At 29.7% G+C, this 13,610-nt stretch overlaps 3 protein-coding genes across 3 annotated transcripts in view; all 3 read left to right on the forward strand.

Moving 5' to 3' along the window:
• Positions 1–13,610, forward strand: part of LOC125848991 (RING-H2 finger protein ATL3-like) — a 169,519-nt gene that overhangs the window by 127,877 nt on the left and 28,032 nt on the right. The window lies entirely within an intron of this gene.
• On the forward strand, positions 4,657–7,360 carry LOC125848987 (RNA exonuclease 4-like). Its single transcript, XM_049528958.1, has 7 exons — positions 4,657–4,732; positions 5,358–5,509; positions 5,969–6,099; positions 6,205–6,422; positions 6,508–6,714; positions 6,876–6,956; positions 7,066–7,360. Exons 1-7 carry the CDS (start codon positions 4,698–4,700, stop codon positions 7,298–7,300), a joined length of 1,059 nt encoding a protein of 352 aa, XP_049384915.1. The 5' UTR covers positions 4,657–4,697; the 3' UTR covers positions 7,301–7,360.
• Positions 9,909–12,050, forward strand: LOC125847313 (RNA exonuclease 4-like). The gene is made up of 7 exons (XM_049526961.1): positions 9,909–9,943; positions 10,542–10,690; positions 10,793–10,923; positions 11,004–11,215; positions 11,278–11,484; positions 11,609–11,689; positions 11,807–12,050. Exons 1-7 carry the CDS (start codon positions 9,909–9,911, stop codon positions 12,048–12,050), a joined length of 1,059 nt encoding a protein of 352 aa, XP_049382918.1.

A 13,610-nucleotide genomic window follows, 5' to 3' on the forward strand; every position in this document is an offset into this window, starting at 1 on the left:
AGTCAAAATTTAAAGTATATAAACCTAGAATTTTATTATTTCAAACGCGAATTTTGTATCTTAATTTCTAACTCCGCCTTGTAGCGATGAATATAGGGATATCCTTCAATATTCACATATACATCACATCAGTACACATCCACTCTCTCTACGTACACGATTATTGGTGGCTTGCCTTTTGACCGTTTTGATTTTTGAAGAATCTTATGCTTTCTAACTTTTTAATTTGTTACGTACCCAATCCGTTTGTTAAAGAGAAAAAAACAAAGGAGCCATGTCAAAGAGAATAATTGTCTGTATATATCCTTTTTTCGTATTTTTAAAGATTTCTCCAATGAAATAATTTTTTGGAAAATATTATGTTAAATGTATTTTCCTATCATCAACACTTCATTTAAGTGGTGAACCACAAATTTGCATACTTATATGTTTGTGATTAAAGTTTGACTCCGCTTTCGTAGTGAAATTTCGACAACAAGTATTTCATATTTCATTGATTCAAAAATAAGCAAGAGTCCTTTGAGTTGACGGTCTTGAAGAGAATTAATCAGATAGTTACATTTTTCTAGTGACGATTTTAATTATAAAGATTATAAACTTCATACAAATTATTGAGACTAAAATATTAAATATTTATCGCTAAAAAAACAACTCCATCCATCCTTACCGTCCACCGATTAGGGCGGGTCTTTAGAGAATGGAATTCAACAATTTTTACTTATATATAAAATTTTATCAAATATTTATAAGTATTTAATTATAAACTCAATCTATTATATATTAATTTAAAATTATAATAAAATTTTAAATTCTGAATTTGCCTCACTCGATATCCTACCTAGTAGGCTAGCATCCTAGTTCCGGCACCACCCCACCACCCACTCCTTCACACAATCACTTCTTAAACCCATCCTGTCTCTACCTTCATATTATTTAATATTTATATAAAACTTATTTTAAATGAAAATATATAAAAACCTAAATGTTCTCTGGCATATTCATTCATATTCGTTACGTATTTTTCACCTTAATTAGTTGACAGTCCCATACTAGACAATATTTAGGTCTGAAAACACGTGGCACACAACTTACATAAAATCATTCTTACATAACGTAAACAATTACTTGACCGCGATAAAGATTATTATATAAAGAAAGGGAACAAATTTAATTAAAAGTCATCATCAATAAGGTTTGTTTAGTCGATGGAATTAGAATTTAGATATAAATTAATGGATATTTTTATGAGATTAGCAATTTCACCTCCTCTATGGAATAGCTTCGATGAACACAATTATTTCTAATTTTATACCTTCTAGTGCAATATTTTTCTTTTTTGCATTATTTTAGTTATAAGCCAATTTTACAGATAATAATTGGAGATCATGATAATTTGCCAAAGAATTATTGCAAGCAATTTATTATAATGATTAAACTGTGTTAATGGTTAAACTAATTAATTTTCCTTTATCGGCTAACTTACATATTTATCAATTAACTTGTAGTTTATGTCGACTTTTCTTTTGCCAGAAAATATATATATGGCTCCACTTATCAAGATAGTTGCAATCATTTTTGAAAAGGATAAATAATGTCTTTAACGTATTAAAAATGCTTTTCTTTCATTTATTGGATTAAATTTGTCCCTTCTTCCACTTTTTTGGCTAAAAAATGTCCTTAATGTACTAAAAATAGATCAAATTTGTCTTTAACATTATTTAAGCTTGAAAACAATGTCAGAGACAAATTTGATCCAATAGGTAGAAGGATGACATGTTTGAATCATGTTACAGTAAGGGTGTTTTGAGCCATTATAAGGTAGCAGATTTATTTAATCCCGTTGGTAAACAGATACATTTTTAAATCATTTCTAATACGTTAAAGAACATTTTTTATTCTTTTCAGTAATTACTTTTGGGTGATTTATTAGATAGTAGATGGAAATTTTCCACTATCATCAATATATAGAAGTTTAACTTTCTAATGTATCCTCCCTCGGCTAGAACCAAAAAGAAGAATAGAAGGGTCCCAAGTCACAAGAATCTACTAAATTACTACTATTATTGAACTGTAAATCACTAAATTTACATCTTTTCTCTAGCAGAATCCATAATATACGAATATATTAAGTGGGGTCCCATTTTGGTCAAAAAGATAGAGTTGAATAAATAGAGTGACTTCTAGTATTTGTTAGTGAAAAAAAAAGATTGACTAAATATCTTATGGTGAAAATCTTAGACACAGATCGTAACTTTAGAGGAAGAAAACATATCTGATGGTATCTTAGATAATCATAGGTAGCAAGTGGGCAAGTAACGCCCAATCACATCCACAACCTTTGACTTCGAATCCTACTATATATGATTACGTAGGCTTTATAAAAAAGTATGATTCACATAATTATTATATAATATAGTATGATTCAAAGTATTATTATATATAGTATGATTATACAGTTTGTTCACATATCCCTAGTTCTAGTTTAGGAGTTAATATTACTTAGATTCACGCTAGTTTATAATATTATAAAACTTATCAGATTTTGGATTTCAGATATATGTATCTAGCGCGTCCAGATATACATGAGGTTAAAATTAAGTATAATTTGTTATAGATAAACTATATCCAAATGGATTTGCATGTGTATCTAATTCTCTCACTTGTCACTCTCCTATCGTGCTCGCCACTCTCTCTATATCTGGTATCCCAGATACATGTATCTAGTGTGATTCACATGTATTTAGAAACTTGCTCCCCACCCTCCTGCATATCCCGCTCTCCTCTCTCCTTCTCTCGCACACTTTTCTCGTTGTTAGTATCTCTGTATTTAATATGTATTGGCAATAAAAAAGAAATAATCCTATTCCTAATACTTTAACCATCCTACACACACCACCCTTACCACAATTAAATAGTGAAAAAGGAATAATAATTTAGGCATAATAACATCTGAAATTGTTACAGTAAGCTATGACATAAATCCTTATCATATTTCAAAAAATATAAAAAAAGAAATATACATATCTCTCCCTCATGAATACTCTACACAGAGCTTAATTAATTTGTGGCCGCCTGAATCAGTCCCTTTATGAATCTAAATAAGATTATGTGAATAGGTAAAAGTAAAACTAACATGATCATAAAAAAGGAATACCTTATCTACAGCCTCTAATAATGCTTTTTCCGATAGTACGTCCCATTTTTACCTTAGTGCATTATGACATATTGCATTAAGATTTTCAATTTCTTATCCTGTTATATCATATAGTATAAATATTCTTTATATCAATATATCTTTGTCAACTCAAATAACATAAAAGTATATATTAACGTTAATTTTGGCCTTTCTGACAGGACATGTACGGTCTAAATTAATTTTAACTTGAAGGGTCCTTGATAAAGATAAATATGTATCAATAAAGCATTTATTCTGATCACTTCACATATAGAAGATAATTACAATTATAACTCTGGCATCTCATTCATTCCTAACTTTAACTTTTACTTGAGCATATATCATATATCATATTTAAGGATGATAAAATTAGTTCATAAGAATGTAATTTATTTAAATTGTTTGAGTTTGAATGAGTTAACAATTTGTTCACATAATTATAACTCTTAACACATTTGATCAGTCTTATTCAAGCAATCTAAAAGTTATAGGTTGATTTGAAATATATATGTAGCTATCAAAAAGATCTATGAAGACTATTGTCAGGATATTTTTTTTAATAACTTTTTTTTGTTTGATGAATTAAAAATTATTATGTAATTTAACAAATTATTTTTTAAAACCAATTTAATTGGGACATGACTATTATGTATCTTATCTTAGATTCAGTCAATTTCAGTCCAAGTAATATTTAAACGATTAATAGCTCACCTATTATTAACTCATTTTATTTTAACATATCATAAATTCAACATTTAATTAGCTCATCCATTTGACATCCCCAAATTGATATGTACACCTAATTAGTTAGGTTACACAAGAGTCAAACTACAAATATATTACTTACTGTTTACCTTTCAAGTATGGTTGGTAAATTTAGAAAATGAATAAATGAATTATATTGACATGTAAAATTTTCAATTTTTTTTAGAACCTTAGATATGAGTGGTCTTGCTGATTCTAGGACATGGTGCTGTCAAATATTCTAGTATAGCCAGAGGGCAGAGCTAGGTGGGGTTCGTTGGTTCGATCGAACCAATATTTTTATTAGATCTTGTATTTGTATTAGAAAATTAAATAAATATATGTATATTAACTTGTGCCCCTAGCAAAATTGCTTGATGACTCAGTGGTAATGAAAAAGTCGTGGAAATGTTTTTCACACTAATGTTGTGGATTTGAACCCCACTATATATTAAAAAACCACAAACTCTTAATTTTGATTTCGTCTCTGAGTATAGCCCAAATAGTGGGGTCCCAAGGATTTTGATTACTACAAAGGTTTTTCATTTTGCATAGTTAACCAATCTATATATATATAAATTAATATACCAATCTTATAAAAATGAAAATTTTAATCTATAATGTATACACGATATTTTAATAATGTAGCATCAAAAAAAGTGTCAGAGGCTTCATCTTCTGTTACCTATATAAATACCTTCATGCCCTTTCAACTATTCTCACCCATCTCCCTTCTCTATTCACTTTTCAATATTTTTCAAGCACTATTATTACTGTCATGGATCATAGATATGAGTCTTCTGAGACTCTTAGGTACTATATATACATGTGTAGTTTTTGTTTTTCCCAAAGTTTTACTAATTAACTTGTTTTTGTATCTTATATATCACACCTACTTGTTCAACATTATACTTCTATTCTGCTCTTCTAAAAGAAACATCGGCTCTAACAATTCCATCGTCGTCCACCAAAACGATCGGAAATGTTTAAAAAAAGTAGGCATACTACGATGTACAGAAAGTTCACGCCCTTCCTTATCTCTAAAGATAGGGTGTCCTAACCATCCAACCACTATTCCATCCCCGTTATCCATTGAACCTGCTCTGAATAATCCTCCTTTTCCCGGATTATTGCCTATGTAATCATAAAAAGCTAATTTTTCAGGAATTTTAGACCAGGCTTCTGATAAACTTTGATTTTCCTCTAGCCCAGCACTAACTCTTCGATATATTAGTATTCTTTCAAATGGATTTAAATTATATACGATTTTTATACTATATATCAGCGAATTTTAATCTATGATGAAGGGTTAAATAATGTTTTATCATATCTAACTACATTACTTACCTTATATATAAATGACTAGATTGTGCAAATTTTTTTATATTATATTGTCAGTACGTAGAACTTAACCCCTCTAAAAATTCATGGACTACAGGAACAAATGTGCAGCATGCTATAGGCAGTTCAACAAAATGGAGCATCTAGTTGAACACATGAGGACATCTTATCATTCAGTTCATGAACCCATATGTTGGATTTGTAGAAAACATTGTCGATCTTTTGAATCTTTGCGAGAGCATCTCATTGGTAATCTTTTTTTTTTCTTCTTAGCAACAAGTTGCAATAGTACTAGTCTAGATATAGGCGGAGCTAGGTGGGGGTTCGTGGGTTCGGACGAACCTTCTAGCTTTTTTTTAGACTTTGTATTTGTACTAGAAAATTATATATATATATATATTTATATATGTATTATATTATTTTTACATGGTTAAAATATTTTTTTAGGTATATATAGTAGATGTCGAACCCCCTTCGGCTACTTCGTGTGTCTATTTCTTCAGATTTTGAACCCTCTTATCGAAAATTCTGGCTCCGCCACTGGTAAGGAAGGGTCGGGTGGTGAAAATGATTTTCACACTAATGTTGTGGCTTCAAACCCCACCATCAAGCATGTTTGCAATATTTTTCTCTAAATTTACAACCCCCAAAATCTTAATTCTGGCTTCGCCTCCGAGTCTAGTTAACTTTTTTCTATGGGATTTTTAGGACCATTGCCAAAGGCTGAGTGTGAGAAGATTTTCAAGGAACGTGGATGTGATATTTGTTTGACATTCCTTGCTAGCCGGAATGCACTAAGGGCTCACAAGGAATCATGTCAATTCTCACGCTCAAATAATGTATGCTTATTCCAACAACACAACTATGGTTAAACGTAACTCAACTTATTCATTTGACACCTTATTTTTTTTCTCATAGTTTTAAATATATTTGTTAATTTTCAGGGTTTGCTCTATCGCATGACTAGGTTGGGATTAGGTTTTCAAGATGAACTAAAAATTGGCAATAGTCAAGGAAGAGTTGTTGCTCTTTCCTGCAAAATGGTGGGCGGTGGCACCGATGGCTCTCTTGATATTTGTGCAAGAGTTTGCCTCATTGATGAACATGAAAGAATCCTCTTTGAATCCTATGTTGCACCAAATATTCCCATCACTAACTATAGGTAATTAATTAATTAATTATCGTACTAAAGTTTAATTAATTAACATAATATAGACGATTTGATCAATAATATTGTTAATGTTTAGGTATGAAATATCGGGGATAAGGCCAGAATACATGAGAAATGCAATGCCACTAAAGCAAGTATCAAAAAAAATTCAAGATTATCTTTGTAACGGGGAACCTATTTGGCAAATTCGTACTAGAAGTGGAAGGGCAAGGATCCTTGTTGGTCACAATTTGGATCATGATTTAAAATGCTTAGAAATTGAGTACCCAACAATAATGATAAGGTAAACACAACATGCATGTACAATTAGTAATATGATAAGACAGTAAATTTACTAAATTACGTTAATTACTCCTATTAATTACAATCAAAGTAAAAATTATATGTAAATTTCTCCTATTGTTTAATGTTTTTTTGTTTTTAATATTTTTAATTTGTATGTAGGGATACGGCAAAATACCCTCCACTAATGAAAACAAGCAAGCTGAGCAACTCACTCAAGTACTTGAGCAAAGCTTATCTTGGGTACGTACATACGTAAATACTTTAAATTGTTAATTATTGTGACTTTTTATGTTCAAATTCACACATCGTCCTAATCTGGATCAATCTTAATTGTCTTGTAATCGAATAGATATGAAATTCAGATAGGAGTGCAAGATCCATATGATGATTGTGTTGCAACAATGAGGTTGTACATGAGAATGAAATCACAAGTTCATAAAAGGGAGAATTATCCACTTGCAACTGACCCACAAATTCGTAATAATTTTGCATCATGGAGGGAAAATGAGCTTGAGAAGATGATGCCTCCACAATTACTAGAAATCTCACGGTCTGATTATTATTGTTGGTGTTTGGATTCCTAGGAAATTGATCTACTGAACGACAATCGACTATGATATATACTTATTCAATAATGTAATAGTATTACTTTTTATTATTACTACGTCTTTCAGTTGTTTTGGTTTTTGATATAATGTATGAAATTATATGACCATTTTGATCTTTAATTCTACTATCTTCGTCCATTTTTATTTGTCATGTTGCGCTTTTCGAAAGTCAATTTGACAAATTTTTAAAGTTAAATTAGATTACATTAATTTGATATTTTAAACAAAAAAAAAATAGATATTCAAAAACTATACTAAAAGTACTATAAATTGTAATTTCTTGCATACCAATATGATAAAAAAAATACATCGTAAAATATTGGTCAAAATTCTTATAGTTTAACTCTAAAAAAGAAAACCATGAAAATTTAACAATTGCCAGGTATTAGTCTCTTTGAATACTTTTATTTATATGCATTAAGCCATTAACAATAGTAGTTTAAATGCATTAGTATAGTTATTTTGTTTTGTAAAGATCTTTGGATCAGAATATTAATATGATAGGATCTTTCTAAGATGTAAAATGACGTTAGGCTTTATGTCCCCTCCATTTGGTTTAAAAAAATAAAAAATTACTCCTTTCGTTTCGTTTTATATATGTCATCCTTTTTTATAAATAGTTGGATCAAAATACTTGTCATTTTATAAAATCAATGCATAAATTACTATATTCTTCTTATTATACCCTTGATAGAGTAATTAATTAGTCTTGAAAATATATAATTTGACCAACCTAGGAAAACTAATAAGTAATTAATATTCATTGGAGTACTTCATACATTGATTAATTACTCTCTCCATTCATTATTCTATAAAGTTTGCTTTTTGAAAATAAACCAAAAAATTTAAATAGTCATCCAAATGCATTTTAATTTTAGAAATCTAGCATATTCATCATTTATTGAAAAGTTGACTTAAGAAAACATTAAATAAGGGTAGAAGGGTAAAGTTGCTTAATTTCTTAAAACAAGTACAATCTAAAAAAGTGACATATAAAAAGAAACTGAGGGAGTAACAATTTTCTGTTAAAGTTAACAGACAAATTTAACTTTAACATAAACTACTAAATTTTACAGTTAAAATATCAAAATAAGCACATTTTAGGTACATTAAACACTATATTTATTAAATGGTACTCCCTTCATTCCATATTAATTGAATTTTTGAGGTATTTTTTATTTTTAAAATTAATTTAATTGTTCAGTTTTCAAGACTACTTTTAGAGTGTTCTTTCAATTTTACCTTTCATTTGGATTTTGAATGTGATGACTTCAATAAATTTGACAATAATTAATAAGGGTAAAAATGAAAAACTATATTCAATTTATGTCTTAATCTACTTTTCTTAAAGGGTGTGAAATATCTCATAAGTTCAATTAATATGGAATGGAGGGAGTATAAATCAGGACAAAAATAATTCAACCTCAAGAATTATTTTGACCATTTTCTCTCAAATATTCTAGAATAGCCCAATTGAGGGCCCCAAGCATTTTGACTACAACGTAACGGCTTTCTGTCTTGGATATTTAATTTAGTCCATATCTATTAATTAAGATACAATCTAATAAAAGTGAGATTTTTAATGCATTTGATTATTTACAAAATTTTGCTTAATTAGCACTCAAAAAAATTCAAAGATTTGTCTTCTGTTACCTATATAAATACCTTGATGCCCTCTCAATTATTCTCATATTTCATTCTTCTCTATTCAATTTTAAATATTTCTTAAGCACTATTGTTGTTGTCATGGACCATAGATATGAGATTTCTCAGACTCGCAGGTACTATAAACACGTCTTTTCACAAAAATTTACTAACTTGTTTTTGTCTTTCAAATGGATTTTTATTATATATGATTTTCTTCACTATCAATGAATTTTAATCCTTAAAATAGATTAATTAATGTTTTATCATATTTAACTACACTGATCATGTATACAAATGATTTTTTTTATAAGTCATCACTTAGCTTTAACCCCTATATATCATATCGATATATAACAAAAAGTTACAAAAGATTAGAGGGGGACATGGAGTCCGACCTTACCTCTAACCTATCAAAGGGATTAGTACAATTTAGAGTAACACCTAAAAAGTTGATGGGAAGGAGTAGCTTATACAAGATCTTAGCATCTTAATCAAAAGTCATATTAACTTTACAAAAAAAAATTACTCTTTTCATATCTCCTCCTCATTGAAGGAAGTTGTCATTTGTCTAGTAGACTTAAATTTTTAACCTCGCTCGATAGTTGATGATAGGAGAGATAGAAAGTTCCAGATCCACTAGTAGAAGCCAGTTTGGCTAAGTGGATATGTATTTTTTTACTACATCGTAACAACTTTATGTTTTGCATATTTAATTTAGTCAATATGGAATATGTATCTATTAATTAAGATACAATCTTATAAAAGTGAGATTTTTAATGCACTTGATAATTTACAAAATCTTGCTTAATTAGCACTCAAAATTTTTTGAAAGTCTTTGTCTTCTGTTATATAAATACCTTGATGCCCTCTCAACTATTCTCACATTTCATTCTTTTCTATTCAATTTTTAATATTTCTTCCAAGCGCTACTAATGTCATGGACCATAGATATGAGACTTCTCAAACTCTCAGGTACTATATATAAATGTCTTTTGCACAAAGTTTTACTAACTTGTTTTTATTTCATTCATGATAGATACTCTTTCAAATGGATTTTAATTATATAGGATTTTTTTTACTATCAGTGAATTTTGATTCGTAAAAATAGGTTAATTAATGTTTCATCATATTTAACTGCACTAATAATCATGTATATATAGATGGCTTTTGTATAAGCCATTACCTTAGTTTGTGAGTCTTTGGTGTGAGGGGTTATCTTGACGACCCCTATCATATCGATATATAACAAAAAGTTACAAGGGTTAGAGGGAGACATGTACCTTATAACCTAACCTATCAGATGGATTAATACTAAGAGTAACACAAAATTTCTTTTTTTTTTTCTATTTTCATATCTCCTCCTCAAAAGTTGTCATTTGTCTAATAGACTTAAACCTACGTACGTACAATTGTTGATAGGAGAGGTAGAAGGTTCCAGATCCACTAGTAGAAGTCAGTTTGGCTAAGTAGTCATCCATATTATTTGTATCGTCTTTCTATCCTATGGCTGTTTTTTCGAGCTTTTGAAATAATAGCTGAATTATTTACAAATTTCATGGACGTACTACAGGAAATGTGCAGCATGCTATAAGAAGTTCAACACAATGGAGTCTCTAGTTGAACACATGAGGACATCCTATCATTCAGTTCATGAACCTATGTGTTGGATTTGTGAAAAACATTGTCGATCTTTTGCATCTTTGAGACAACACCTTATTGGTATATACAATTTTATTTTTTCTAGCAAAAAGTTCTAATTAGTCATATGACTTGTAACATGATTATGCATTGCTAACAAATTTTGCTCTATTTTTATTTTAGGGCCATTACCAAAGGCTAATTGTGAAAAGATTTTCAAGGAGCTAGGATGTAACATTTGTTTGACACTCTTTGCTAGTCGTAATGCACTAAGGGCTCACAAGGAATTATGTCAACTTTCACGCTCAAATAATGTATGTATATATGTTTATTCAAACTCAACAACTTATCCTATTTTGCTCAAATCTTTATACTTGTGATGATTATTTTCCAGGGATTTCTCTATCGCGTGGCTAGATTGGGGTTTCCAAATGACTTAAGGATTGACAATATCCAAAGAAAAGTTGTTGCTATTTCTTGTAAAATAGTAGGTGGTGGCATCGATGGCTCTATTGACCTTTGTGCAAGAGTTTGTCTAATTGATGAACATGAAAGAATCCTCTTTGATTCCTACGTTGCACCAAATAGGCCAATCACTAACTACAGGTAATCAATTAATTAATTAATTAACTAATGTAGACGAATTGAATAATAATGTGAATGTTTAGGTATGAAACATCGGGGATAAGTCCAGAACACATGAGGAATGCAATGCCAATAAACCAAGTAGCAGGAAAAATTCAATATTATATTTGTAATGGGGAACTTCTTTGGCAAATTCATTCTGGAAGTGGAAGGACTAGGATCCTTGTTGGTCACGATTTGGATCGTGTTTTTAAATGCTTAGGACTCCAATACTCATCAGTAATGACAAGGTACGTCCTTTAGTGACAACGATCAATAACCTGATAAATAAGGCAATTAATTATTGTATTATATTATGTAAATTCCTCATATTGTTTGACGTTTCTTCAATATTATTTTTAAATTTGTATGAAGGGATACTGCAAAATACCCTCCACTGATGGACACAAACAAGAACAGCAACTCACTCAAGTACTTGACCAAAACTTATCTTGGGTACGTACGTAACTACTTAAAATTGTTAACTATTGTGACTTATATTGTTTTTTATCAGTTTCTAAATATGAAAACTTAATTTCAAAAATTAAAATCAAATTATGTTGTGATTGATAGGTATGAGATTCAGACAAGAGTTCAAGATCCATATGATGATTGTGTGGCAACAATGAGGTTGTACATGAAAATGAAATCACAAGCTCATAGAATGGAGGAGTGGCCACTTGTTATTGACCCAAAAACTTGTAATATTTTTGGGTCATGGAGACAAAGTGAATTTGAGAAGATGACGCCTGCACAATTGTTGGAAATCTCACGGTCTGATTATTACTGTTGGTGTTTGGATTCTTACATAAATTGATTAAGAGGGGGAAAAACACTCTTTATTAGATAACATTTACTATATTTACTTATTCAATAATGTAATAGTAGTTCTTTTTACTATTATTATGTAGTACTAAACCCGGACTTCTTTATTTTGGTGACATGAGATTCAATGATGATGTTACAATTTTAGTTGGTATCATTCGTAATGTATGTGCACCATATAGGTGCAAATGACTTCCTTTAGAAAATAATTGTATTGATGCTCAATTGCATTGCACCTTGCACAAAAAGGAAAAGAAAGCTCAATTGTATTGATGCAATTCATGTCTAGCTACAATATATAGGTTGTGCTTTGGCGAACATACATTGTAGAGTTGTAATAGAGTTCTACTCGTTAGTGAGAGAATATATTATCTTAAAAGTATGAACTCTCTAACTTAAATGTAAATTATTATAATATTCCTCAATTTAAAACAACCATTTTTTTCACATTAAAGGGATGTGATTTTTTCGAAGAGTTCTGATCTATAACTTTTTCAAAGAGATGTAAGGTGTCACATCACATTATCTATTTATATTATAAACATATACAAATAGTTTTGGATATTGATTTCATAACTTTCAATATGCATACACTTAGTATTCATAAAAAAGTTTACATCAATTATTTATAGGAACTTATAATATATTATTCCATTTATAATCATTTACTTATATTTTTGGTTTGATAACATTGACATTAATTTTAAAAATAGTATATTACATAATTTGACATTTACGTGCAACGAACGTGCGTCAAAACTAGCCGTTCGGAGCCAAAAAGACAACTTTTTTCTTTCAAAAAGCATAACCCCAGCATATTAGTTTTTTTTAAACCAAAAGGACAAATTCGCTCCTGACAAAATTGACGTCGTTACTCCGTTAAAAAAAATAAAAATCGCTGCCCCAACAGCTATTCTGTCCAAATTTTTTTTTCTTTTTTCCTTAAAATTGTTGCTGTGGCAGCGATTTTGTCAAAAAAATTTCTAACATCGCTGCCCCTGCAACATTTTTCTAAAAGAAATATTTGAAAATTAAAATCGCCGCTATAGCATCATTTTTATCAAAAAAAAAAAATAGTTCAAATCGCTGCTATAGCAAAGATTTTCTTTAAAAAAATTTAAAAAAAAAATCGCTTGCCAGGCAGCGATTTTATTATTATTTTTTAAAAATCACTGCCTTTGGAAAATGAATTTCCCACAGCATATGTATGGTTAAATGATTTTTTTTTAAAAAAAATCCGTAAAATCGCTGCCTGGCAAGTGATTTTTTTAAATTTTTTTAAAGAAATATATATATAAACGTTTCTTTAGCAGTGATTTTAATTTTAATTTTTTTTTTAGAAAAATGTTGCAAGGGCAGCAATGTTAAGGAAAAAAGAAAAAAATTGGACGAGATTTTCTTAACAGAGTAACGGCATCAATTTTGTCAGAAGGAAATCACTCCGTCAAGAGCAATTTTGCCCTTTTTGTTACAAAAAATAAAAAAAGTTATCATTTTGGCTCTGTACTCTCAAATATATGTGTGTGTGGAGGAGGGGGGGGGGGGGGGGGGG

The sequence above is a fragment of the Solanum stenotomum genome, chromosome 12, assembly GCF_019186545.1.
Source record: "Solanum stenotomum isolate F172 chromosome 12, ASM1918654v1, whole genome shotgun sequence".
Taxonomy (NCBI): domain Eukaryota; kingdom Viridiplantae; phylum Streptophyta; class Magnoliopsida; order Solanales; family Solanaceae; genus Solanum; species Solanum stenotomum.

What these genes read in the sequence shown, in the direction of transcription:
- LOC125848987 (XM_049528958.1), top strand. Translation starts at nt 4,698, where the DNA reads ATGGATCATAGATATGAGTCTTCTGAGACTCTTAG. An exon ending in AATTCTCACGCTCAAATAAT is followed by an intron (nt 6,100 to 6,204) that starts GTATGCTTATTC and finishes GTTAATTTTCAG; the next exon opens with GGTTTGCTCTATCGCATGAC. An exon ending in TTGAGCAAAGCTTATCTTGG is followed by an intron (nt 6,957 to 7,065) that starts GTACGTACATAC and finishes GTAATCGAATAG; the next exon opens with ATATGAAATTCAGATAGGAG.
- LOC125847313 (XM_049526961.1), top strand. Translation starts at nt 9,909, where the DNA reads ATGGACCATAGATATGAGACTTCTCAAACTCTCAG. An exon ending in TTTGAGACAACACCTTATTG is followed by an intron (nt 10,691 to 10,792) that starts GTATATACAATT and finishes TTTTTATTTTAG; the next exon opens with GGCCATTACCAAAGGCTAAT. An exon ending in TTGACCAAAACTTATCTTGG is followed by an intron (nt 11,690 to 11,806) that starts GTACGTACGTAA and finishes TGTGATTGATAG; the next exon opens with GTATGAGATTCAGACAAGAG.